This window comes from Trematomus bernacchii, unplaced genomic scaffold (assembly GCF_902827165.1).
Source record: "Trematomus bernacchii unplaced genomic scaffold, fTreBer1.1, whole genome shotgun sequence".
NCBI lineage: Eukaryota > Metazoa > Chordata > Actinopteri > Perciformes > Nototheniidae > Trematomus > Trematomus bernacchii.
The window spans coordinates 94247-120169 of NW_022987586.1; the positions used below are offsets into that span (position 1 = coordinate 94247).

The 25923-nt window shown below is 42.7% G+C and overlaps 1 protein-coding gene across 1 annotated transcript; it reads left to right on the forward strand.

The window, feature by feature from the left end:
• Positions 1-13479: 13479 nt before the first annotated feature.
• On the forward strand, positions 13480-20273 carry LOC117480930 (2-oxoglutarate and iron-dependent oxygenase domain-containing protein 2-like). The gene is made up of 6 exons (XM_034128352.1): positions 13480-13488; positions 14611-14721; positions 16848-16947; positions 17649-17773; positions 18364-18621; positions 19518-20273. Exons 1-6 carry the CDS (start codon positions 13480-13482, stop codon positions 19782-19784), a joined length of 870 nt encoding a protein of 289 aa, XP_033984243.1. The 3' UTR covers positions 19785-20273.
• The last annotated feature ends 5650 nt before the right edge of the window (positions 20274-25923 follow it).

Here is a 25923-nt window from a genome sequence, read left to right on the forward strand (position 1 = left end):
GCTACTAGCTAGCTTGATCCAGACACTCCTGGTCCTTTCATCAGACGGGAAGCGAAAGAACGAGCAAGACCCATTGCTGGTATGATAACAACCTGGTACTAAGCACACAGGCATCTTGTTAAAGTTATCTTATCTTAGCCAGCGCCATATAGATAGATTCTATCTATATGGCGCTGATCTTAGCTATCTCTTAGTGGAGGAAAACAATTGTGACATCACTTACGCGACTCTGGGATTTGTAGTCTTTCTAGTTGCGTATTTTTCATAGTCTTATATTTCAACAGTTTTACGACAAACTGTGACTTTTTTGACATGGAAATTATTTTTTAAGATTGACAAACATCATATGTGTAATTCATGGCACAATTCAAACGGGATCGAAAGATACGTTTTCTCTCTCCATTGACTTCAATACATTATTTTTCCGAAATAAGGTCCCATGGGGCGGAAGTAGATGGGCGTGACTTCGCCACTCTATGGACTGTATATATAAATGGACGTAGGTTCCGTGACGTCACCCATATGATTCTGCAGAGTTGCAGAGAAGCCTTAGTAGGCGGAGTCGGCCACTAACGGCTCGACAGTGACGTCAGAGTCTAACTCCCGCCTGCTCCAGCCTGATCCAAAAAAGGGCAAAGATGCGGAGCCGAGGCGGGACCTGCTGCTGAAGCACAAGGCGGGGCTCCAAGCTCCCGATCTAGCTGAAGCTGCCAAGCTAGGCTAAAATGCTCACATGCTCATGCTCACTTAATAAGCCTTGTTCAACATCATTTATTTAACTAATACTACAGCGGGCTGCAGGCGAACCAAGTCCGTGTTTCGCTGCATTCCTTGATCTCCAGTTATAACGCCGGACTCCGCCGCCGGAGCTAACGGAGCTAACGGAGCTAACGGGGGCTAGCTAGCTCCCTGCGGCTCCGTTAGCTCTGGCCGGCGGACTCCGGCAGCCACCACTGGGATAATTGGGTCCCCTTTTAACATTTGTTCCCGTTTAACATTATGGGCGTCATAACCATAGACTGTAAAAGTCTTACCCAAGGCTGAATCAGCGTCAGATTTACAAATATTATATTTTGACCTTAATCGAAATATTCGGTTATTTTCAAAAGCTTTTTTAGTCTGATGCTTCGATTCATTTTAAACAGACCGTTCAACAAAAGGATACCCAAAATCTAAATATTGGATTGTTCTTTCTTAGTAAGATCCCATGTTCATTACAATTGTGGTCTTACCTTGACTTGAAGATGAAGTCCATGCTATCCTTCTGGACAACAATCTCCATTACTTTTTTGTAAAAGTCCTCCTTATCTTCCTGTAGTTTCAAAAGTCTAGTTTGTTGTTTGCGTTTACCGTCTCTGCGTAGAATAACAGTAGCAACAAGAATCTGTGGGCTCACGTTATGGCTGCCTCTCCTGGTGCTTTTTTCATTGCCGTTGTATGATGAGACCAGCGGGCCTAAATATCATATATACGTGAAATAAGTTATTTAGAGACTATGGATGGCGAGGATAAATGTAATAAAGGGATCTACAAACATTACATTGGTGACATACAGTGAGATGGTAACAGGCATGCGCTTAGGGCCCGCTTTCCAGCCAGTTTCTGTGGGGTGACGCATTCTGAGGTGAGGCAGAGCTCATCTGTGCCTTACCTCACCCCACAGTAAGCAAATGAGCCTGGCTTGAGCGCGCTCACAAAATAAGTGCCCGCGCTACATTAGTGCCCGCCAGTGGCGGCCGGCCCATAGGGGCGCTAGGGGCGCCGCCCCCCCTCTTCCCACATAAAAAAAATATATATATATTTTTAATTTTAATTTTAATTTTTTATAAACAAGGTAAATATTATATAATTGGTATCAGTAAAATGTATAATCTACAATAAAATCTCGTTTAAAATTTTGTTACGATGTCTAAAGTTACTGATAAGTCACATGTTTCCTGCCTGGCCTTGCCCGTGTATCATTACTCCCTCTCGTCTGGGCGCTATGCACAGCGCCCAGACGAGAGGGCAGCAAGTGCAGCAGAAGCCAACTGTTGCTATCTTTAAAATATCCCGCCGAAACATAATTTCAGCCAATCAGCGTCGTCAAATCTGATGGTCACAGGGCTCCTACGTGAGCGCCCGGTGCAGTCTGTGAGTTGTTTGGACTCGTATCCAAGGAGACAAAACAGGAAGCTGTCATACACTCTGGAAGCTACCATTAGCAGCTAATGAAAACTCAGTTTTTGACATAAAAATGGAATTATGGATCATCAATCATTTTTCAAAGTGACAGACATATTGGATTAACCTATGGATTGACCTTCAGCTGCGTTTTTCTCGTTTTTGATCAGAATTGTTATTCTGCAAAAGGTGAGCATATCTCCGTGTTTTGCTACCTAAAGCTACGTCGTGTGATGTCTGTATTTGCTTCCCCTGTCGCGAGTTCTGATCGCTCAGTGATGATACTTATATTTCTAGAATATGTGGAATCTCAGCTTGTAAGCTTGTTTGTGCATATCCGATAAGTATATCGATTGATTTATACCTAGAGTGCGTTAGCATTTTTTTGCTCAGGGCTCATTTAGACGCTTCTTGTGAGACTTGTGTATTGTTTCGGTAAACATGGTTCATATCATCAGTTAGATACGTTTCCTCTGAGTAGGACACATGAATAGTTTATTACATTTTAAGAAGCCCTGAGACACAGTTTCGTGAAAAAAAATGGGGGAAAAAGCCCCTTAACAGGTTAAATGGGAATGAAATCATTTATGGTAATTTTGAGTGTTCCCAAAGCCCCGGTGTTCTGCAGTTTGTGTGGGCCTACTGTACTGTTGCACAGTTTATGCTGTAGAAACTATGTCCAGGACAGGGTGTTTGGAAGTTTTGGAAGATTCATAGCTAACCACACTGAAGTTATGGAGGTATTGATCAGTCTTCTCATATTTTTAAGCCTCCCCCCCCCCCCCTCTCTAACATCACCAGAAGTCATAATTTAAGGGGTCTTTTCTCAAAAATGTTTACCGGGGGAACATCCCCCCGGACCCCCCTAGTATTGTTTGATCACCATTTCCACAGCCCCACCTAAAATATTTTCCACCAGCCGCCACTGGGGCCCCCGCTCCAGCCAGTTACTGTGGGCTTACGTGAGGCAGAGCTCGTCCCTGCCTCAATCCTCATCGCTCCCATGTAGTTGTAGCGGAGCTCGGCCAATTTGCTGATTTTTACTATAAAAAGCGATTGGAATCATACAGAAATCACACTTACAACACAGATCAGTGGAGACATTTTATTATTATTACTATTTAGTTTTTCTTTAGTTGTTTTTCTGTTACATTGGAGTATGACAGGTGAGGCTCTGCAGTCCCCTGACTGCACGTCGCTGATATATATATATATACATGTATAAAGGGTTACGTCTTTAGCTGGCTAATAACCTATATAACAAGCTAAGCTAACAAGCACACAAACACCTGCTAACATGTATAATATTATCATTTTACTCAACAAAAAAGCTGAGAGTAGACTTCTTGGAAGTTCTGTTAGTACATTCAACCACACAGCACGACATTTTAATTGTCTGGTATTTGTAACAACATTCCCTAAAAGGCACAATCACCACGAACACGGCTAAAGGGTCAAGTACAGTAACTACAACTAGCTAACGTTCTAGCCTATCAGAGTGGACAAGTTGCTGTTAGCTGACAGTGAGGCACGTACCTGTCCATCAAAGTGACCACGCCCTAATTTATGCAAACACTTTAAGACTTAAAGGGGACCTATCATGCAAAATGCACTTTTGTACATCTTGTATACATGAATATGTTTCCCCGGTGTTCCAGGGAACTCACCAAGTGTCAGAAAACACAACCCTCTCTATTTTCCTCCATACCCAAATCTCTAAAAAAGGGGCTGCAATGGATCTGATAAAAACTGATCCAGATTTGAACAGTGTCCGGTAGGGCTATGCATCTTCACTGGTCTCACGATTCGATTCGATTACGATTATCCTGTCAACGATTCGATTAAATTCGATATCCACGATTCATACCAATGCGTCAGAGGTGGGAGTAAGTCCTACATGTGCAAGTCATGAGCAAGTCTCAAGTCTTGACCCACAAGTATCAAGCAAGTCCCAAGTCACTGTGGTGAGAGTCAAGCAGGGGCAGACTGGCCATCGGGACGTTCGGGACGAATCCCGATGGGCCGGTCGGATAACTCACTAGCACCCCCCCCCCGTTTAATTTTAAACAGACATGTCCTTTCAAGTCATCCGTCTCAAGCTTAAGTCAAGTCTCAAGTCATGAATACCAAGTCAAAGTCAAGTCAAGTCTTTTATCAATGTTAGTCAAGCAAGTCTCAAGTCCAAAAATATGCGACTCGAGTCTGACTCGAGTCCAGTCATGTGACTCGAGTCCCCACCTCTGCAATGCGTTGCATCCTCAATTGTCTATATTACTGCACATGGCTTATTTTTCATCAATGCATACATGCAGTAAATACATATGAACTCTCTTTTTATTATTTAGAAAGTGCTTCAGAAATAAATACATAAATGTCTTGACATTAATTTATAAACCAAAATAAATTAATTGTATATGTCTAGCCTCCCTATATCTGTGTGTGAAGTTGTTCCATCCTCAAAAACAAAAAACTAATGCTTCTGCAGTCTAGCTGCAGCTTCTAGCAACGGTCTTCTGTTAAAGAAAGGACAATGAATGTCCTGAATGTGGCATCACACACAGGACTTGAGTCTGAACACAGCAGACAACAGGAGTATTTACAATAGCACATACAAACAAAAATACTGCATGTGGGTGCACACTTACATTCTCTGTCTTACTGTTACATAATGTATGAGATTAAGTTAGCTTCATTATATCTCAATCAGTGATTAAGTGAATAAATCGGGTCACTATTACCCCATTCACACCAACGGTGTTTCGGGGCCGGTTCGGTGCTGGTGCTTGAAAAGCACCGGGTTTTCCTGTTCACACCGCAGCGGAGCAGCCTCTAAGCTCCGGAATCCGGTTCGTTTCGAGCACCAAAAGGTTGTCCGTGTAGAAGCAAGAACCGCTTACGTTGGAGGGGGGCGAGATTAACCTGAGCTAACAGTTAAGGCGAGTACAGCAAATAAAAGTTGTAACCAGCAGTAGTGCTGAGCAAAGTGACTAGAACGCAACCACACACTTGTAAAAAAAAAACACGCTTTATAAAGTCAGGCAACACTAACCAGGCTTCGTGTGATTCTGTTTATTTGTACCTTACTTTGACCATCCGTTCGCTGTTATTGATCATTGTGGAGAGCAGGCAGACGTTTTGTTTGTTATTATAGCAGCTATCGGATGGAATCAATACATGGGCTGCACAGGTTGTCATGTCCGACTATCACAAGTAGAATCATAATGAAAAATACGCCGGTAAAAAGTGCCTGTATAAAACGGCTTAGCAAGTAGTCAGTTTAGCTTCGGTTGCTATGCTAACATCACCCATGTTATACCAGAGAAACTTTCATAACAGCGTTGTGATGCCAAACAGCGTCAATTCAGACTGACACACATTCACTTAAGGGGAACTGGGGATATGTAACAGCTGCTTGTGTGACAGTCAGACAGTGAATACTTTAGAGCCGTGTGAGCTAACCCGGAGCTAACGGGAGAATACACTCCCGTTGAAGAGCAGCCGGCCAGCACTGCAGCGGTCGGTAAATGCCGCTGAAACACATTAATAAACAATGAACCACGGCACTCTGGAGAAAAGTATAAGGTTGGAGAAGTCGTTATTTAATTTAATCTGGCTTCGTATGATTAAAAGCAACGCAGTCCCCGGCCCGTTGTTGTTGTGAGGTGAGCTCCGTTGGGGAGAAAATCAGCGACGTAAACTGTGACGTCATGACGCAGCAGCGGCAGCACCAGTCGGTCTCTGAGCGGTGTGAAAAGAGCCGGAGCTAAACCGAAGTACCGGTTCCGAACCTGAAAAGCTCTAGCACGGAGCTTGAACCGGAGTTGCGTTGGTGTGAAAGGGGTATATCAGCCTGTCACTCATTATTTTCAGGGAGGGGGCGGGGTTTGGAGGAACGGAGAGGAGACGGTGATCGCGGAAGCTTTTTTCCTCCTGCCTTCACAAACTTTACACACTGTTGGAGCAGAACACCTCTGCTACGCGCCGTTCGTTGGATGAGGCTGGATCTCTATTAAATTAAGAAAGGAATTGAAAACACCGGAATCAAAGTTATAACAAATTATCTGAGTTTACTTCTAGTAGGAAACCAAACACATATACAAGTTATACAGAGTACTCGAGCACTCCGGACTTTCAGGTTTGTGATGCGATGCGGATAAATGCGTCGGGATCAAACCACTCATCAAACCAAAAAGAAGTTGGACTTCAGGTTTGTGATGCGATGCGGACACAGTTATCAGGACCTGCCACTCACCAAACCAAAAAAGCATTTTTACACTCAAAAACATCAGTATTCATATCTGTCTTTGGGGCGGAGATTTGTCGACTCCTGCTTCCCATTTTCCTCCCAAGCGAATTAGAGAACCCCTGGGGAGGAGCTGTGTAAGCTGACCACCTCCCCCAAGTGTCCTGACTGGCTGGATTCGCTTCTGGCCGGGTTCAATCAGAGGTCTGACCAGAGAGTGAGATCCCAAGCCACACCAGGTCAAAAGTCAATGTTTATCTTTACCTTATCTTACTCTACATTCCTTTCCCAGGGGATCTTTTCACCTAAACTATCCTCCTTCAGACATTTAAACTCTTCTCCACCTATTTAACGATGTCTTTAATGACTTAACAACAGCATCTGGCTTTTATGGATGATAAGAAGCGATGTTGGTGTGTTGGAACACAGAATCTCTGGATCAGTGAGTTTGAAAGTAAGAATAACATTCCTATTCTAAGTGACTTATCAAAACCTGTTTGTGATTACCTAAAACAGTTCAAACAATACATGTTCACTAAAATACAGTGTAGAATCATATCTTTTTACTTCAATCCCTCTTTTGATCTCACCTCACGAGATCAACATATAGCATTTGAAACATTACCACTGTCAATTTTCTTCTTACTGTGTCTGTCCCAACATTTATATAAACCCATCAGAAGTTGGGATATAGAGCACTTTAAACCTTTAGGAACAGTCCACAACAACAACTTATTATGACAGTGGAGGGAGAATAAAATATGTCTAAACAGCAAAGTCCTTGTCAGCTGAGTCATCTTTACTCTTCCCTCAATGGTGGAACTGATGAGTCTAATGAGCAGATACAAGGCACACAACAACAACCACATGTCACTAAAATGGCAATAAAAGTAGCCACAGAAATTAGAAAAGACATTATCATACTTTTCCCTCTTTTGGTAACACATAGTTCTGTAGAATAAAAAATACCAATCCCTTAAATTGTGGGATATAAAAATAAAGTTGAAAGTTCCTCAAAAAAAAAAATGGATTGTTCAGACAAAGTTCCACACCGGCTATATCAACCTGTTTCAGCGGGAAATGGGGTTCCCTGTGCCGTCTTGGTTTGCCATGTCTTCGTCCCCCCAGCCCGCTGACGGCGGCTTCTGGGGTGCTTGCTAGAGAGATGTGGCCTGATTGTTCTCCCCCGGCCCGCTGATGGCGGCCTCCGGGTCGATGCTGGAGAGATGTCCCGATCCTCCTCCTCCGGCCCGCTGATGGCGCCTCCTGGGTCGACTGCCTTGACGAGAACCAGATCTGTTCTGATGTCGTCTAGGGTCCTCGCGACGAGGGCCAACTCTTTCCTGATGTCGTCTAGGGTCCTCGCAGGTGTTTTTCCCGACCGCACACTGGCTCCAGTGGTACCAGTTGTCTCCCTTTCCATCTAGGCGGACAGCATGGGAGGTCCCCTCCAACCAGACGTAATCTGCTGTGTTGGCCTTGTGTTTCTCGGGTCCCCCTTTTGACGTCAGCAGCCTGTGTGGAGAAGTCTCATACCAAGCCCTTAAGTTGCTGGAAATATGGTTTTGAAATCATCTTTTCTACTTCTTTAGTGTTTATTGGCGGCACCAACTAGACTGGAGTGTGGACAAGAGACTATGCAGAAAATAATAAACAAAAAATAAAAAATAATAAAAAATAAAAATAAAAAATAGAACAAAAATAAAAATAAAACAAAAAGGAACAAACTAACAAAACAAAAAATAACCAAAGCTAGATTATTTTAAATGTATCAATTTCTCTTAAAAGCAACAAATAAAACAAAACAATAAATACCAAAACTAGTATTTTAAATTGATAAATTTCTCCTAAAAACGTAATAATCTCACATACATATTGTCTGATGTATATCCTATCCTTTTCCCCCTTTTACTGAAATAGAACGCCGTTAACGGTGTTCCTATTTTCAGAAATATCGAGCCTTATACATCAGTTATTTAATATCAGCTATATATTTATTATTACTATTACTTATATATCAGGCATTAAATGTCAGCCTTCTTCCATGATTGACCTCGTCTACATTATCTGACTTATATTGATACGTGTTCGTTTGTATTTATTTAATATACTGTGCAATTTGTCTTTTAATTCTAAATGTTTAGTATTCAATTTTTCAGAATGTTGTAGTACTCCCTGTTCGCCACCAGAAAGCAGCAGCTAACCACGAATGAAGTTGCCTCCACTCACTTGGCTTCATCAACTATTTGTCCCGTTGTGTCAATTATGCTTCTATTTCAATTATTACACAGATTTGACGTAAAAAATCACACAGAGTTTTTCATATATTCACACAATACAGTCAGGCAAATTGTTATTGTGCAATGTTTATTTCAACAGATAGCGTGACTTCCAGAAGTAAGCTTCTACAATCCCCTCACGGCGATTGCGACTTCAGGCCAGGAGTTAAAAACTCAGTCAACAAAATCTCTTTATCGTCACGTTTAATGAGCCTGATTATCCCCACAACAGTTTTGTGATGAGATACGGTCGTTCCAAATAATTAGTTGGAGGTCGCGTCTCTCTCCTCCTCTATCACCCACCATATAACAATTACAGAAATTTTATACATTTAAAGCACCACGAAAGGTAACCGCATTAATCACCCTCGTAGTCTTTAATAGAAGCACTGCAAAGTAACCGTATTAATCAATGTTATTTTGACTTACGGGGAATTTAACCTATACTTCTTTTACCGCCTTGCAGTCTTCGTATTTAGTGAGTGAAGGGCTGGGACTGACCTACCCGCCTCTCTCAAACACTATTTTTGCTCTAGATCCAGGACTGAATACCCTTCTCTAAGCACTTCCCCAATATCCCCAACTTGTAACATGTATTGTATTTCCCACCGTGACTAAGAACAGTGAGAACGCTGCTGACAACTCTAAATTTTTTAGTATAATCAATCACAGATTTTTGATAGTCAAAACAGGTGTCTGCTCACCTTTTGTATATGGCGCCTTGGTTTAGTTGTCACCAGTATCTCTGTGTCCTCCCCCTGGACTGGATTCTGTCCCCTGGCTATCGGTGTTCCTTTCTAGAGATCAGCACTCCACGTCGGGAAAGTCACCACTTGTTGGAGCAGAACACCTCTGCTACGCGCCGTTCGTTGGATGAGGCTGGATCTCTATTAAATTAAGAAAGGAATTGAAAACACCGGAATCAAAGTTATAACAAATTATCTGAGTTTACTTCTAGTAGGAAACCAAACACATATACAAGTTATACAGAGTACTCGAGCACTCCGGACTTTCAGGTTTGTGATGCGATGCGGATGAATGCGTCGGGATCAAACCACTCATCAAACCAAAAAGAAGTTGGACTTCAGGTTTGTGATGCGATGCGGACACAGTTATCAGGACCTGCCACTCACCAAACCAAAAAAGCATTTTTACACTCAAAAACATCAGTATTCATATCTGTCTTTGGGGCGGAGATTTGTCGACTCCTCCTTCCCATTTTCCTCCCAAGCGAATTAGAGAACCCCTGGGGAGGAGCTGTGTAAGCTGACCACATCCCCCAAGTGTCCTGACTGGCTGGATTCGCTTCTGGCCGGGTTCAATCAGAGGTCTGACCAGAGAGTGAGATCCCAAGCCACACCAGGTCAAAAGTCAATGTTTATCTTTACCTTATCTTACTCTACATTCCTTTCCCAGGGGATCTTTTCACCTAAACTATCCTCCTTCAGACATTTAAACTCTTCTCCACCTATTTAACGATGTCTTTAATGACTTAACAACAGCATCTGGCTTTTATGGATGATAAGAAGCGATGTTGGTGTGTTGGAACACAGAATCTCTGGATCAGTGAGTTTGAAAGTAAGAATAACATTCCTATTCTAAGTGACTTATCAAAACCCGTTTGTGATTACCTAAAACAGTTCAAACAATACATGTTCACTAAAATACAGTGTAGAATCATATCTTTTTACTTCAACACGTATATAATAATATCGTCTGAAAATTGCTAGAGGACATTCATACTCTGCAATCCAAGACTTAATTAAATCCACCAAAAACCTGACATGATTGTAACGCGATTATTTTTGAAAAACATAAATCCTTGTGTCTCTGAGCCGCAGCGACACGGAGTGATTCAGAGCGGGTCCTTCTGCTGTTGGTTCTGGACTGGTGTTCTTGTGTTGGTGGATAAAGCAGACTGCTCCGTGTTTGGTGCCGCTGTGCCGCTGTCAGTCTGTTCCCTGATCTCTGCGTCACAGACCGATTTGATATTAAAGTGACAGAAAAAAAAACATTATAGTAAAGCCACGGCCGGAAAATCAGGAAGCAACGTTACTACGCTATAATCGGTTATCTTCCGTCACTGCATCGAGACCGAATCGTCCACGTCCGCATCGCAATGCATCGTAGAAACGATTATTTTCAACACCCCTACTGTCCGGACGTCAGGACGGTGGCGCTACGGCTATTGGGCCAACTCCACCAATCAGGAGCAGACAGCCAAGGCCATTGCCGTTCGAAAGCGCTGGAGACGCCATAGTACATATGCCAGGCCAGTAGATGGTGCTGTTCTCACTGAATCTGCCCAGAGCTAGAAATGGTCAAATTGAGCAAAATGAGGCATGGCTAAAATGCATGATCTGTTTGGTATTTTGAAAAAAAAAAAGTATAAATATGCCTTATATAGGTATGGTCCTACACTATATTATTCAAATATAGCATGATAGGTCCACTTTAATATAAATAAAAGGGTTGCGTTATAAAACAATTCACTCAACAATTAATAATCATTAAGGTGGAATCTAACTATATCCCGAATAATTTGTATTGCATCCAGGGGTAGAAACATGTTTATTTCTGCTGTAAAGTTGGGCATTTTAACATGGGGGTCTATGGAAATTCCTCCTTTCTGCAGTCATTGCCTATCGGCCAATAGATGAACTGCGGTTTGTGGCACTTCCTTATTGGCGTCCCGGCTCTGCCCCAGAGTTTGCCGCTTGGTCTGCCCTCACGGCTGTGTCTGTCTGCACAGCTGGCTTGCCTGCCCTACTGTGCTTCACCGCTACATTACTGCCTGGCGGGTGTTGCTCTTGGCCTGCATTGTCTGCATTGCCTCTTGATGTCAATGTGCCTTTGTGTCACCTTGCCCTTCACTACAGGGCCATATGTTATTCACATGTTGATGAAGAAGAGACATGAAGAAGAGGGGACACATGTTGATGTAGAAGAGACATGAAGAAGAGGGGACACATGTTGATGTAGAAGAGACATGAAGAAGAGGGGACACATGTTGATGTAGAAGAGACATGAAGAAGAGGGGACACATGTTGATGTAGAAGAGACATGAAGAAGAGGGGACACATGTTGATGTAGAGGAGACATGAAGAAGAGGGGACACATGTTGATGTAGAAGAGACATGAAGAAGTGGATTTTGCACAATAGGTGACCTTTAATAAAGACAATGGTTAAAACAAATAGTGCAAAATAACTCACCAGCTGCTTCACAGAGTTCTGCTGCTCCTGCATCGCGCTCAGAAACGAGGAGGCCTTCTCCGTCGTGGAGAACTCATCCTGCTCCTGGTCATGGTAACTCAGCAGGCTCAACGTCGTCTGGAGGAACCACGTTCAATTAGAGCGAGGAAACGTACCACATAGTAGTTGTCTACTCATAACCCTGTTGATTACCGCACAGTTTTATGACAGAAATGTATACTAGGGGTCCCCAGCACATAGAAACTGCCAGATATAAACTTGCATATGCTGGGCAATTTGCACAATTAGTACAAGTTGCATTAATTAGCATTAGTTAAAAGATGGCTTGGCCGATTTGGACAGTTTAGGAATGGTTTGGGGGGTTATTGAAGATGTTGAATCTATGTCTAACATTTTCAGGATCATAAATGGCAGTTTTAACCAGAAATTACCATATTTGTCTTCTGTGGGCTGATTTCAATGAATTTTGGGTTGATTTTGAGGATTTAGTGGATGCTGGATCATTTGGGTTGGACAGATTGCTTATATGTTTGAAAATAAATTGTCCACAGTAGAGGTAATAATGTTGATCTGGTGCTCTCTGTATCCAATGGTTGCAACACTACTCATGGTGGTCCCACAGAGAGTACAAACATGGCCACGTTCTGGTTTAAACTGCCATTTTGGGTCCTGAAATGGATATAGAGAGCACAAAATAAAATGTGTTATCCCTACTGTGTTGTTTTTATTTTTATTTAGCTATAATGCTAATAAATGCAACTTGTGCTAATTATGCAAATTCACCAACATATGCAGTTTTCTATGTTCTGGGGACCCGTACATTTATAACATAAAACTTTGGGGTTCTCAACATTTCCGAGTTCACATTACCTCAGCCACATCCCCTCTGAGCTGCATGTGTTGTATGAAAAGTGCTATAAATAAAGCTTTATTATTATTATTATGACATCAAGTCAAATTCCTCGTACCTGGTAATATTCTGATTCTGATTCAACTATGTTTCTCTTCTCTGAACAATGGATTCCCAACGGATATTTAATATGTAATATTCCATCCGTCACATACTTATGTAAATATAATAACTTGCTTTATATCTTGTTATTGTCAATTTGTAAATTCAACATGGATATTTTCTACTTTCGTGTTTATTTCTAGTCTTTTAATTTTTACTGTACAATGCCATGTCTTTTTATGCTGCTGCAACACAAACATTTCCCACATTGGGATCAATAAAGTACTTCTTACAAACATATTTTGAGATTGACAAAAAAGTTGACTTTGACTTCTTATCTTTTCTCTGCCCACCTGGTTGGGCAGGTCAGGCTTCCTGCTGAACATGAGGGAGTAGGGGCTGAACTTGGTGGTGGGGTTGCTGGACGTTCTGAACAGAAACAGCACCGGGTCCAGGAAGTCGTCCCATTGGCTCTGCTTCTCCGCCACCATCTGCTCCACGGCCTCTTTCAGCTGCGAGAAGCTGCCGCCGTGCAGAGGGTTGAGCTGAGGCGGATCCAGAGGAGACACCGCCTGCACGATGCTCCACCTGTCACTCAGGCGCTCGCTCACCTGCACAGACAATCAACATGTATCATGTATGTATATGTATGTATATATATATATATATATATGTTTTTATTGTTTTTAGTTTTTGTTACAATAATGAACAGACAAACAATATGAAAGCAGACAATTGAAAGTAGAGACACTACATACTGATATACACCTGAACATCAGCAGGAGAGGACTCTTTAAAGTAGAGACACTACATACTGATATACACCTGAACATCAGCAGGAGAGGACTCTTTAAAGTAGAGACACTACATACTGATATACACCTGAACATCAGCAGGAGAGGACTCTTTAAAGTAGAGACACTACATACTGATATACACCTGAACATCAGCAGGAGAGGACTCTTTAAAGTAGAGACACTACATACTGATATATACCTGAACATCAGCAGGAGAGAACTCTTTAAAGTAGAGACACTACATACTGATATACACCTGAACATCAGCAGGAGAGCACTCTTTAAAGTAGAGACACTATATACTGATATGCACCTGAACATCAGCAGGAGATGACTCTTTAAAGTAGAGACACTACATACTGATATGCACCTGAACATCAGCAGGAGAGGACTCTTTAAAGTAGAGACACTACATACTGATATACACCTGAACATCAGCAGGAGAGCACTCTTTAAAGTAGAGACACTACATACTGATATGCACCTGAACATCAGCAGGAGATGACTCTTTAAAGTAGAGACACTACATACTGATATGCACCTGAACATCAGCAGGAGAGGACTCTTTAAAGTAGAGACACTACATACTGATATACACCTGAACATCAGCAGGAGAGGACTCTTTAAAGTAGAGACACTACATACTGATATGCACCTGAACATCAGCAGGAGATGACTCTTTAAAGTAGAGACACTACATACTGATATACACCTGAACATCAGCAGGAGAGGACTCTTTAAAGTAGAGACACTACATACTGATATACACCTGAACATCAGCAGGAGAGGACTCTTTAAAGTAGAGACACTACATACTGATATACACCTGAACATCAGCAGGAGAAGACTCTTTAAAGTAGAGACACTACATACTGATATACAGTGTAAAAGTAGAAGTACTCAGATCTTGGACTTGAGTAAAAGTAAAAGTACTCAAACTCATCACGACTTTTCCTGTTTAGATTTCACAGGAAGTGGACCGGCGAAGGCGTCTTAGTGTGACGTGTGCAGAGAGAGCTGCTGCTATAAAAGACACGTACCGGCCTCTGCATCCGCACGTCTACCACCTGCAGGTACATAACACCTCATCGTTATTAAAGGTCTCCTGTCGTGCAAAATGCACTTTTTCATGTCTTTTATACATACATATTTGTCCCCGGTGTGTCAGGAGACTCACAAAGTGAAAACCCTCTCTCGTTTCCACCGTACCTAAATCTCTAAAAACGAGCTAACAACGGAGCTGATCCAGATTTTCTGCCATTATGACGTAATATCTGAAATGTGGGCGGGCTTTAGATCCACGGCCCTATCAGAAACTTCGCTATCAGAAACAATGAGCGAAGTGTTTTGGACGTAATATGGTCTTTGTTTAGATTAGCAAGCATTGCCATCACTCAGAGCTAACCTGTACTGGAGACAGTATGTGTAAAGAAGCAGGAAATAAAAAGGAACTCACCTTGTGGTAAACCTGAGAGAGAAAAAGAGTTTGAGCTCCATACTGTTTCAGAAATAATCCTTGATGTGGTTTGGAACATGATATGGTGTTTAATCACAGCAGAATTTAGCTGAGTAGTAAGCTACGGACCCAGAATCAGCACTTTAGTAACAGGGCTGAAATAGAGGGATTTGAGGCTAGAATGCATGATCTGTTTGGTATTTTGAGCAAAACACTTCATAGACATGTTTTTTATATATTTGTATATATCTGAGAGCTATAATATGTGCCTAAATATTGCTTTTTTTCACGAAACTGTGTCTCAGGGCTTCTTAAAGGTAGGGTAGGTAAGTTTGAGAAACCGGCTCGGGATCGCTAGAATTTGAAAATACACAACCGGAGAAAATCTGCCACTTCCTTATAGAGCCCCTCCTCCAACACACACGAACGCGCACATGACCAATGAGGGCACGAGATAAGTTTGTGCACAGATGGAAGGCTGACAGGCAGGTAGGCCATCCAGTTATTTTAGCCGGGCCGGCGGTTAAGAGCATTCCATGGAATATAACAAGTGTATCTCGAGCAGGTTTCTCAAACTTACCTACCCTACCTTTAACCTTTAACAAACTATGAATGTGTCATACCCACCTAACGGTAAGAAACTCAGCGAACTGACGATACGAACCATTTTTACCGAAACAAAACACAAGTCTCACAAGAAGCGTCTAAATGAGCCCTGAGTGATCGTGGCATGGGAAGCAAACCCAGACATCACACGACATAGCTTTACGGAGCAAATACAGCAAATATGTCTTACCTTTTGCTGTTTCTGATCAAAAGTTGTGTTCAATGGCATTAAAACGAGAAAAACGCGGCTGAAGGTTAATCCAATGTGTCTGTGTCACTTTGAAATGATTACTGATAATCCATCACCATATTTATGTCAATAACGGAGTTTTCATATAGCTGCTATCATAGCTACCAGAGTGTATGACAGCTTCCGGTTTTGGGCATTCTGGCTACGCATCACTCATTCACCAATGGGTAATGTTTAGATGGATTTTAGGAACTTCCCCTTGATTCTATTGGCTCTCACGGTTCAAAAGAGATGTCAATCATCAAAATCGACCGAAGGGGGCCAGAGATATGGCAAATGCACCCAAATGACCCCAGAAGTGTTTTTTTTTCTTCTAAACCTCTCTAAAAAGGTCAAATGTCACTTGTTTTGCATCAATCTTGATACAGGGTACTTAGTATATGTTATAGTTTGGATTCCTAAAGCTTTTAGTCTACTATCCCATCATTCAAGGGTGGTTTTCACTATAAGTAATGTTTTTTTTGGACGGACACTATCATTTACATGTTTTAATATGTTCAATCTGAATTTAAAATAAAACAATTTTATATTGATTCTGACTCTTCTAAATCCAACTCACAGGTTTATCATTGCTTTGAGAAAAAAGATTATTAATTTACCCCTTTTAGAAGTGAAGATATAGTCATTTGTTCTGGGAATGTCATTTTCGAGCCTGAGACCTGAAAAACAGGTTAACAGGTTAAGGCAGGGATTATTTGCAGTGAGTTCTCCTTAGCAACGGTCTGTTCTCCTTAGTAACGGTCTGCTAGCTAAAATTGACAACCTCTGGAAAGTCCAAAATGAACAATCAGAATCGAGTATTCAACTCAGCCATGTAATGAATGTGTGCATACAGTAACACATCGCTGAAACACACCTGCAACCCCCCCCCCCCACTCTCTCCTCAGGAGTCCTACCTCGCTCCAAAGTTCAAGCAGATAGTGGATTTCTGCCGAGTCAGCGCCATCAGGGGGGGGGCTCTCGGAGACTTGCTGCAGGAGGAGGCAGGTGAGAGGTTCACCTTTGACCTCTTCGTGAATAATGTGCACTTTTAATGTCAATTACAGTAGATTTCATTTTATTTGTTGGTTGACTGAAGATTACGCCATGTGCCATGCAAGTCCCGGTTATACAGGATATAAAAAAGTCCTGAAATACATTTTAAATATGTTACAAAGACAGTGAAATTAACAGTTAAACCAAATATTAAAAGGGCCCTATTATGTTTTTTAGGGTGTTCCCTTTCCTGTAGTGAGTTATAAACATTACAAAGACGTTGAAAGGTGAAGCTGACGCAACACAAATGAATAATTCCCATTTTTCTCTGTTGACTTTAAAGAGTATACATACTGTTATGCTTGCTATGTCTTAGTTCAAAATTATATTTAAAATATCATTTTATTAAAAAAATGTGGTTGAATCCCAAGTGTACAGATACTATCACGTAAGGCTTGGTTATACAGGGCATACAAATGTCTTAAAATCAATTTTTAAATGTATTCAAAAACGATCTCAAATTAAAAGGATTCAGCAAACAGTATTTTTAAAGCAGGATATAAATAAAGGCGGATAACATTTTAATTACTTATTAAAGGAACATAAACCCTCTTCTCTAGTGGCCTAATAATGAACAAAACTAAATACAAAACAGTCACCCCTGCACCTGTTTCCCCCCTTTATAACCATTGATTCCCATGTTTCTGTTGAAGCTGCCCGAGTTTATCGCTTCCCGGTGTTTGAGAGAAGCTTCTGTGAGCAGCTGGTGGAGGAGCTGGAGCACTTTGAGCAGTCCTCTGCCCCCAAAGGAAGACCCAACACCATGAACCACTACGGGGTAATTCTACCTCCAAAACACTATTTATTCACTGCACATTCACATTTAATACTTATGGTGCCATGACATTTTGATCTTTGACCTCCTGTAGTCCCTCAGTCAGGAAATATGAGAAGCTCGATGAAATATCAGAGGTTTCGTGCGAGGACTTTTATATAAATATAAGGGTCATGACAGGAACACTACATGTGAATAGGGTCAAATATTTAACTAATAGATATCACTATAAAACGTCCTCACTTTTTGTATTACAACTTTTATGAAATATTATGTTTATATGTGTAAATTAGGCATTTTCTTATCAAATATGTTTTATTTACGGAGTATTCCAGAACAGAATTGTGAACATTTGGTAAATCCATGTTAAAAAGTATTGTTTTATTTTGTTTGCATATTCAAATCAAGTTTTTACAAGTTTTCTGACGTTTCATGTCTAAATATGCAAATTAGGCTTCATGTGATCCTAACTGTTGGTGAATTCAGGAGAAATCTACAGACCCAAACAGACAAAGTTAGTCAAATAAACTCCTGCGTTTTAGCTGCTTTCTTACCTCTAGTCTGAAAGTGTGTTATTCATGAATGTCCTCCAGATCCTGCTGAATGAACTGGGCTTCGACGAGGGCTTCATCACGCCGCTCCGCCAGCGTTACCTGCAGCCGCTCACCTCCCTGCTCTACCCCGACTGTGGGGGGGGCAGCCTGGACAGCCACAAGGCCTTCGTGGTGAAATACGACATGGACGAAGACCGGGACCTGAGCTACCACTACGACAACGCAGAGGTCACGCTGAACGTTTCCCTCGGAAAGGACTTCACCGAGGGAAACCTTTATTTTGGGGATATGAGACAGGTGAATATATATACTTGTAATACTACCCACACCTACACCCCCGGGTTATACTCAGGGTTTCCTTAAAAGGCATCTTAAAATGAGGCCTTAATTGGTATAATTAGTCATGAAAAATGGTAAGACATGAGAATTGGCATTACAATTTTGACGTTGCAGAGTAGAATTTCAAAAATGATTGGTAACGTGTTTTGAAATCACCTTTGGCATCGTACCTTAAAGTGACACAGACTTTAAGAAAACATTGAATGTTTTGAATGCCTTGTGCCAATATATTATCTAACAGCATGTGCATTTGTTAAATTTGTCTTTCAAAAATAAACTATGTAGTAGATTTAAGTGCTAATTCACATTCTGGGTTTTAAAACTCCAGGACCATTTTTTGTTTTAACTCTGTCCCAAAAAGAATAGAAGCAAAAGTCAGTGTAAACCTTCAAATATTAAAATCCTTTAACCTTCACTTAACCTAATATCTACTTTATATGCTGTGTTTTAATTTTGTTTACCATTGTCCAATTGTATTATATCGCGGCCATTGTAAACAAAGGATGTGTAGGACAGTGACATTTCTGCTATGAGTATTTTTATATAACAGACAGGAAATAAACACTAAAGGGAACAGTAGAAGAAGACAGACAGGAAGTTAACACTTAAGGGAACAGCAGAAGAAGACAGACCGGAAGTAAACACTAAAGGGAACAGCCGAAGAAAACAGACAGGAAGTAAACACTAACGGGAACAGTAGGAGAAGGTAAACAGGAAGTAAACACTAAAGGGAACACCGTTTGGGCTCTGTAGTCTTTAAGGACTGGTTAGTGGGACAGAAACTGGGAACAGTGGTATTTGGGAACATTGCTCTTCACCACTGATGCTGGTTATTGGTGTTTATGTCTCTGCAGGTAGCTCTAAGTGAGATGCAGTGTTGGGAGGTGGAGCACAGGGTGAGCGAGGGTCTCCTGCACCGGGGCCAGCAGATGCACGGGGCCCTGCCCATCTCCTCGGGCCGGCGCTGGAACCTCATCGTCTGGATTCGAGCGTCGCAGGAGCGCAACAAGATCTGCCCCATGTGCAACCGCAGGCCGGAGCTGGTGGAGGGCGGGGGCTTCGCTGACGGCTTCACCAAACCCTGCATCGCCCCACTGAACGCTGCATGTGTGCTAACGTGACCAGAAATACCCCCAGTTAACGGGAGGGAACCCCCAGTTAATGGAATAAATTAGTAGTTGAAAGAACAGGGTATGTGTCACTTTGGTATTTATGACATGTTGAGTGATTGATTTATGACCCCCCATAAAACCTAAATCCCTTTGATGTGACAGGTGTCAGTGCACCTGTTGTAGTGCCCCCCTAATAAACCATTGTCTTCATTCTTGTTATGACTTGTTTGTTTAGCTGTTTATTGTTTTATTGACCCCTATAAAGTATTGTTCTTAAATAGGGGGGTCATAAGACTTTATTGACCGTTTGTCTGTGAACCTGTTGTAGTGTCCCCCCTAGTAAACCATTGTTGTCAATATTTGTTTTAGGACTTATTTGCTCACCTATTGTTGTTGTATTGTATTGTCATTTTCTAAAGTTGTCTAGTGGGGGGCTGATAATACTTTATTGACCCTTTGTGGTAATATATGTTTTTCTGACATTTAAGGATGTCTTTTGAAGTTGTATATGTAGGTAATAATACTTTATAGACCCTTTGTTCTTGCGATATAATATGGTTTTATGACATTTAAGGATGCCTTTTGAAGTTGTATAGGAGGGTTATAATATTGTATTGACCCTTTGTTCTTGTGATAATATATGGTTTAAAGGGGTATTCTTAGATGGTTTCTTAAAAAACAAATTTTTGACAACAAAACTTTACATCTGGTAGAATATGAAGTACTTTGTAAGGAATGTGATTTCCTTAACCTGTTAACCTGTTAAGCCCGAGAGCCCCCGCCCGCGAAACTGTTTCTGAGGGCTTCTTAACATTTAAAAACCTATGAATGTGTCATACCCACCTAACGGGAAGAAACTCAGCTAACTGACGATACGAACCATTTTTACCGAAACAAAACACAAGTCTCACAAGAAGCGTCTAAATAATAATAATAATTAAAGCTGCAAGCAGCGTTGAGCGGGTCTTCGACGCTCCGCAGGCTGTTGTCCGCACGTCGAGGTGTGTGTCTAGGTGTCTCGAGGACTCGGCCGTTGGCAAACGAGGGAAGTTTCAGGCCGATCGGACAACGTACATGGGATTTACAGCAGTATCATAAACATTGTGTTTGATGGCGAGTGATCTGTCGCCATTGGCAACGGCATTTGATGACACCCCATAATACGCCGAGATGTGTTGAGGGCTGCATCGTTATCAAACCTGTGAAGTTCTGGGCTGTTTGGAGCATGTTAACTGGAGTTATGAGAAAACCATGTTTCACGGCCACCATTTTGTTACCATGGCAATGGCATTTGACGAAATCTCAAAACTGACACATATATGTCTTTAGGGCTGTACCGTTATCACACATGTAAAGTTTGAACACTTTTTTACCATTTACACAGGAGTTATAGCAATATCGTGCTTAACGGCGAGGGATGCGTTGCCATGGCAACAGCTTTAGAGGAAAACTCACTATTGTTATATTGAGGTGTTGAGGGCCGGACTAGTAGCCATCATCTGAAGTCTGGTGCAGTTTGGATCATTTTCCATTGACTTAAGACAACATTGTGTTTTTTGGCGAGGGATGCGTTGCCATGGAAACGGCATATAATGACATCCCATAATTGGCGTAGAGCTGTTGAGGGCCGGACCATTAGCCATCATCTGATGTCTGGTGCCGTTTGGACGTTTTTCCAGTGAGTTAGGACAACACAGTGTTTCATGGCGAGGGATCTGTCGCCATGGCTACGGCATATGATGACATCCCATAATTGGTGTAGAGCTGTTGAGGGCCGGACCATTAGCCATCATATGAAGTCTGGTGCAGTTTGGATCATTTTCCATTGACTTAAGACAACATTGTGTTTTATGGCGAGGGATGCGTTGCCATGGAAACGACATACGGTGAGATCTCAGATTTCACGTAGAGCTGTTGAGGCATGGACCGGTGATATAAAAGTGAAGATTGGGGGACGATGGGACCGTGTTCATTGGAGTTACAGCGACACCGTGTTTTATGGCGAGGGATGCGTTGCCATGGTAACGCCATATTAAGTAACATCAAATTTGACGTAGAGCTGTTCAGGGCCGCAGTGTTAACCATCATGTGAAGTTTGGTGGCGTTCTGAGTATGTCAGTTGGTGTTATGACATCATCGTGTTCCATGGCGAGGGATCGCCTAGCATCAAGCGAACGCGAACTTTGGCGCCAAATCACGGCTACGCCGTGCGAAAGAAAAAAACTTCTGTGATAACTTTGAATTGCCCATGTCTCGAGACGCTACCCGACGAATTTCGAGTCGTACGGATAAAGTCCCTGGGAGAAGATAGATTTCGTGCGGAGGACGATAAATCGCGTTTTTCCGACGCCAAATTCAAAATGTCCGACTTCCTGTACGTTATTTTTTATACCCCTCCAAGAGGCTTTTTTGTTTGTCTCCGCACCCTAGATATGCGTCGCGAGTTTCGTTCGTTTACGTGAAAGTTAAAGTGGGGGGAGTTTACGTTAAAAACGGAAGTGGGCGTGGCCTACGCAATTTTTTACGCAAGGTTCCGGAACCAATTACATATCGCAAGTTGCACTACTTCTGACGCGCGTGCAACATTTGGTGAGTTTTCACATATGTTGCGGGGGTCAATAGGGTCTTCGCCGACCTAGGTCTCAGACCCTAATAATACATTACATTTATAAAGCGCTTTTCCTGGTGCTCAAAGCGCTTACAAGCAAGTAAAACAAAATAACAACAAAAGTAGAAAGTGCTAAGCTAGGTGGAATAAGGGCAAGGGGTTAGTTGATAGGAGTTGAAGGCAAGAGTGAAAAGGTGAGTTTTGAGGGATTGTTTGAATGATGTGAGAGTGTTGGCAGATCTGACGTGGCTGGGGAGGGGGTTCCAGAGTGGGGGGGGGGGGGGGTCTGCAGCGAAGGCCCTGTCACCCCAGGTCCGGAGCTTTGTCCTGATGGGCTGCAGTAGGTTAGCTTCAGCAGACCTGAGGCGACGGGTGGGGGTGTGTCGTTGGATGAGGTCACAGAGGTAGGGGGGGGGGCAAGGTTGTTGAGGGCTTTGAAAGTGAAAAGTTATATTTTAAAGTCAATGCGGTGTTTGATGGGGAGCCAGTGGAGGTCAGGGAGGATAGGGGTGATGTGGTCGGAGCGTCGGGTGGAGGTGAGCAAGCGGGCAGCTGAGTTTTGAACATATTGAAGTTTTTTTAGTATGAATGCAGGTGATCCAAAAAGTATGCTGTTGCAGTAATCCAGTCGGGATGTTATAAAGGCATGGATGGGTCTGATGCGGGCGATGTTCTTTAAATGGAAGAAAGCGTTTTTTGTGACCTGGTTGGAAAGTGAGGGTGGGGTCGAGGGTACGGATGTGAGTGGAGGGGTTGACAATGGAGCCATCGATGGTAAGATAAAAATCTTGGGTTGAGCGGGTAAGTGAGTTTGGGCCAATGATTATAAGTTCCGATTTGTCACAGTTAAGTTTTAGAAAATTGTTTTGGATCCAAATTTTAATGTCAGTGAGGCAGGTGCTGAGCTGGGAGTGTGTGGTTGGAGAAATTGATTTTGTTGAGAGGTAGAGCTGTGTGTCATCAGCATAACAGTGGAACTGGAGTTGGTGTTGACGGAGGATTTGTCCAATTGGGAGGATGTAGATGATGAACAGAAGGGGACCAAGTACAGAACCCTGAGGGACGCCATGATTGACGGGGGCTGTGGGGGATTTGGAGTTGTTAATGGAGATTAATTGATGTCTGTCAGAGAGATAGGATTTAAACCAAGAGAGGGCAGTACCGGTAATGCCAATGGAAGACTGGAGGCGGTTGATGAGGATGGAATGGCTGATCGTGTCAAATGCGGCTGTTAGGTCAAGGAGAATGAGAATTGAGCGGGAACCAGAGTCAGCAGAGAGGAGAATGTCGTTGGTCACCTTGAGTAGGGCAGATTCTGTGCTGTGGCGAGTACAGAAACCAGATTGAAAAGGTTCATGAAGGTTATTGCAGTCCAGATGTGATTTTAGTTGGGAGGCAACAGTTTGCTCCAGAATTGTTGACAGGAATGGGAGGTTAGAAATGGGCCGGTAGTTATTGAGAGAATCAGGGTTGAGACCAGGTTTTTTGAGTATGGGAGTGACAGCAGCGAGTTTCAGAGCAAGGGGGACAAGTCCAGTGGACAGAGAGGAGTTAATGACTGTGGTGATAAGATGAGTGAGTTGGGGGAGGCAGGCCTTGACAAGGGTGGAGGGCATGGGGTCCAGGATGGAAGTTGAGGTATTCATGCCGGTGACTTGGGCAACTATGTCCAGTGAGGTAATTTGTCTGAAGGCTGTAAAAGGGTGCCTGGAAGGAGTAGGGTAGGCAGGTTCCGGAAAAGCATGGGTGGTGGACGAGACGGAGGAGTTGGCTGTGTTGCTGTGTATTATTTCAATTTTGCTTTGGAGGAATGAGAGGAAGGATTCACACTTTGAGGTGGTGAAGGAGTTGGAGATATTATCCATGGGGTTGAGGAGCTTGTTAATAGTTGAAAAAAGGGACTTTGGGTTATTGCTGCCAGATTGTATTACAGAGGAGTAGTGGAAGGAGCGTGCACTGTTGAGGGCATCTTTGTACTGCTGTTGGTGCAGTCTATAAATGTCTTTGTGGATAGTGAGACCAGTTCGTTTAGCATGTCTTTCGAGCTGGCAACCTTTCCTTTTGAGGCAACGGAGATGATCGGTGTACCAGGGGGCCGAGTGAGTGAAAGAGACATACTTGGTTTTATTGGAGCGAGTTGGTTGAGACAGGAGGAGAGAGCATTGTTGTAGGTGTTGACCAGGTCAGTAGGGGAAACATTCTGGGTGACGGTGGAGTCAGGGATGGTGTCAGCCAGTAGGGAGACAGCTAAGAAACTGTTCGTGAAAAAAACATTTTTTCCCACCGTAGCTGTGTTGTGCAGAGACGAGGGTGTCCAATGTTAGTGGCCAGCTGACGGCAGGGAGTTGGCGAGATTGTTGACGGCCAACGGCTGGAGGCTGGTAGCAAACGGGCTAGCAGGATAGGGTCCGGTACGCAGGAAAAAGCAAATAGGTAACGGAGAACTACTTGAACAAAGTAGCGATTAGGGTTGGGAACCGAAACTCGGTTCCAGATGAGAACCGATAAGAAAATGCCGGGTACCGGGTAACCATACAAAATACACAATTTTGATTCTGCTTAACGGTTCCTAAACGCGGTAGACCCTGTATTCCACCGGGTCCGTCTGCGCCGCGGCGACCCGGTGGAATTCAGCGGCGGACTGGCCATCAGTGTGTTCTGGAAAATCACAGAACGGCCGGTCGTCAGCGGGCCGTTGACGGCACCGCCCTTCATTTTTTTAAACGGCATCATGTAAGTTGCGCTGACAGGCGACAGAGGTCCACAGTTGCCCCGCAGCGGGGCTCTCCCCGCCCTCCCGTAGACAGTTCACGTGCTCAGTCACTTCATAACACCAAAGATGGATCGCGGTAAACGCTCTAAGTGAGGCTCCACTACACTAAAAAAGAGAAAGACAAGGCACAGTGTAATGCCTGTTAATAGCTTGCCACAGGCATAGCTCAGTTAAAATAAAGCACAGCTATTGTGCAATACATTTGTATTGAATGCCAATTTCAGTAGATTTAATCAAACAAAACATAAACATATTGGACATGGCCTGAAAACTGTAACCTCTTCACATTTGGTTGAAATGAGGGCTGTCAGTAGATTAAAATATTTAATCGCGATTAATCGCACAGTTTGTATCTGTTCTAAATGTACCTTCAAGTTTTTAATACTCTTATCAACATATGAGTGGACAAATATGCTTTATGCAAATGTTTGTTTATTATCAATGGAACAATGACAAATATTCTCCTGAATATTCTCAACACAACAACCTCTGAACAATGACAAATGTTCTCCTGAATATTTTCAATACAACCACCTGGAACCCAACCCTGTCTACTTCTCTGCACTCTGCCAGTTGCTCAAACAGACAAGCCTGTTTACAGTTGTCGGTGAAATGCCGCTCCTCTGTCTTCATCTTCAGTTAAAGCATGAGACTTTCGTACTGTGGGTCAAAATAATGCGCTGTGATGTGCAGTCGACACGTTGGATGCGATCCGAATTATCTAACGCAGCCCCTCGTCCTCCACAATGTTAAGCTGTAGCCACCTA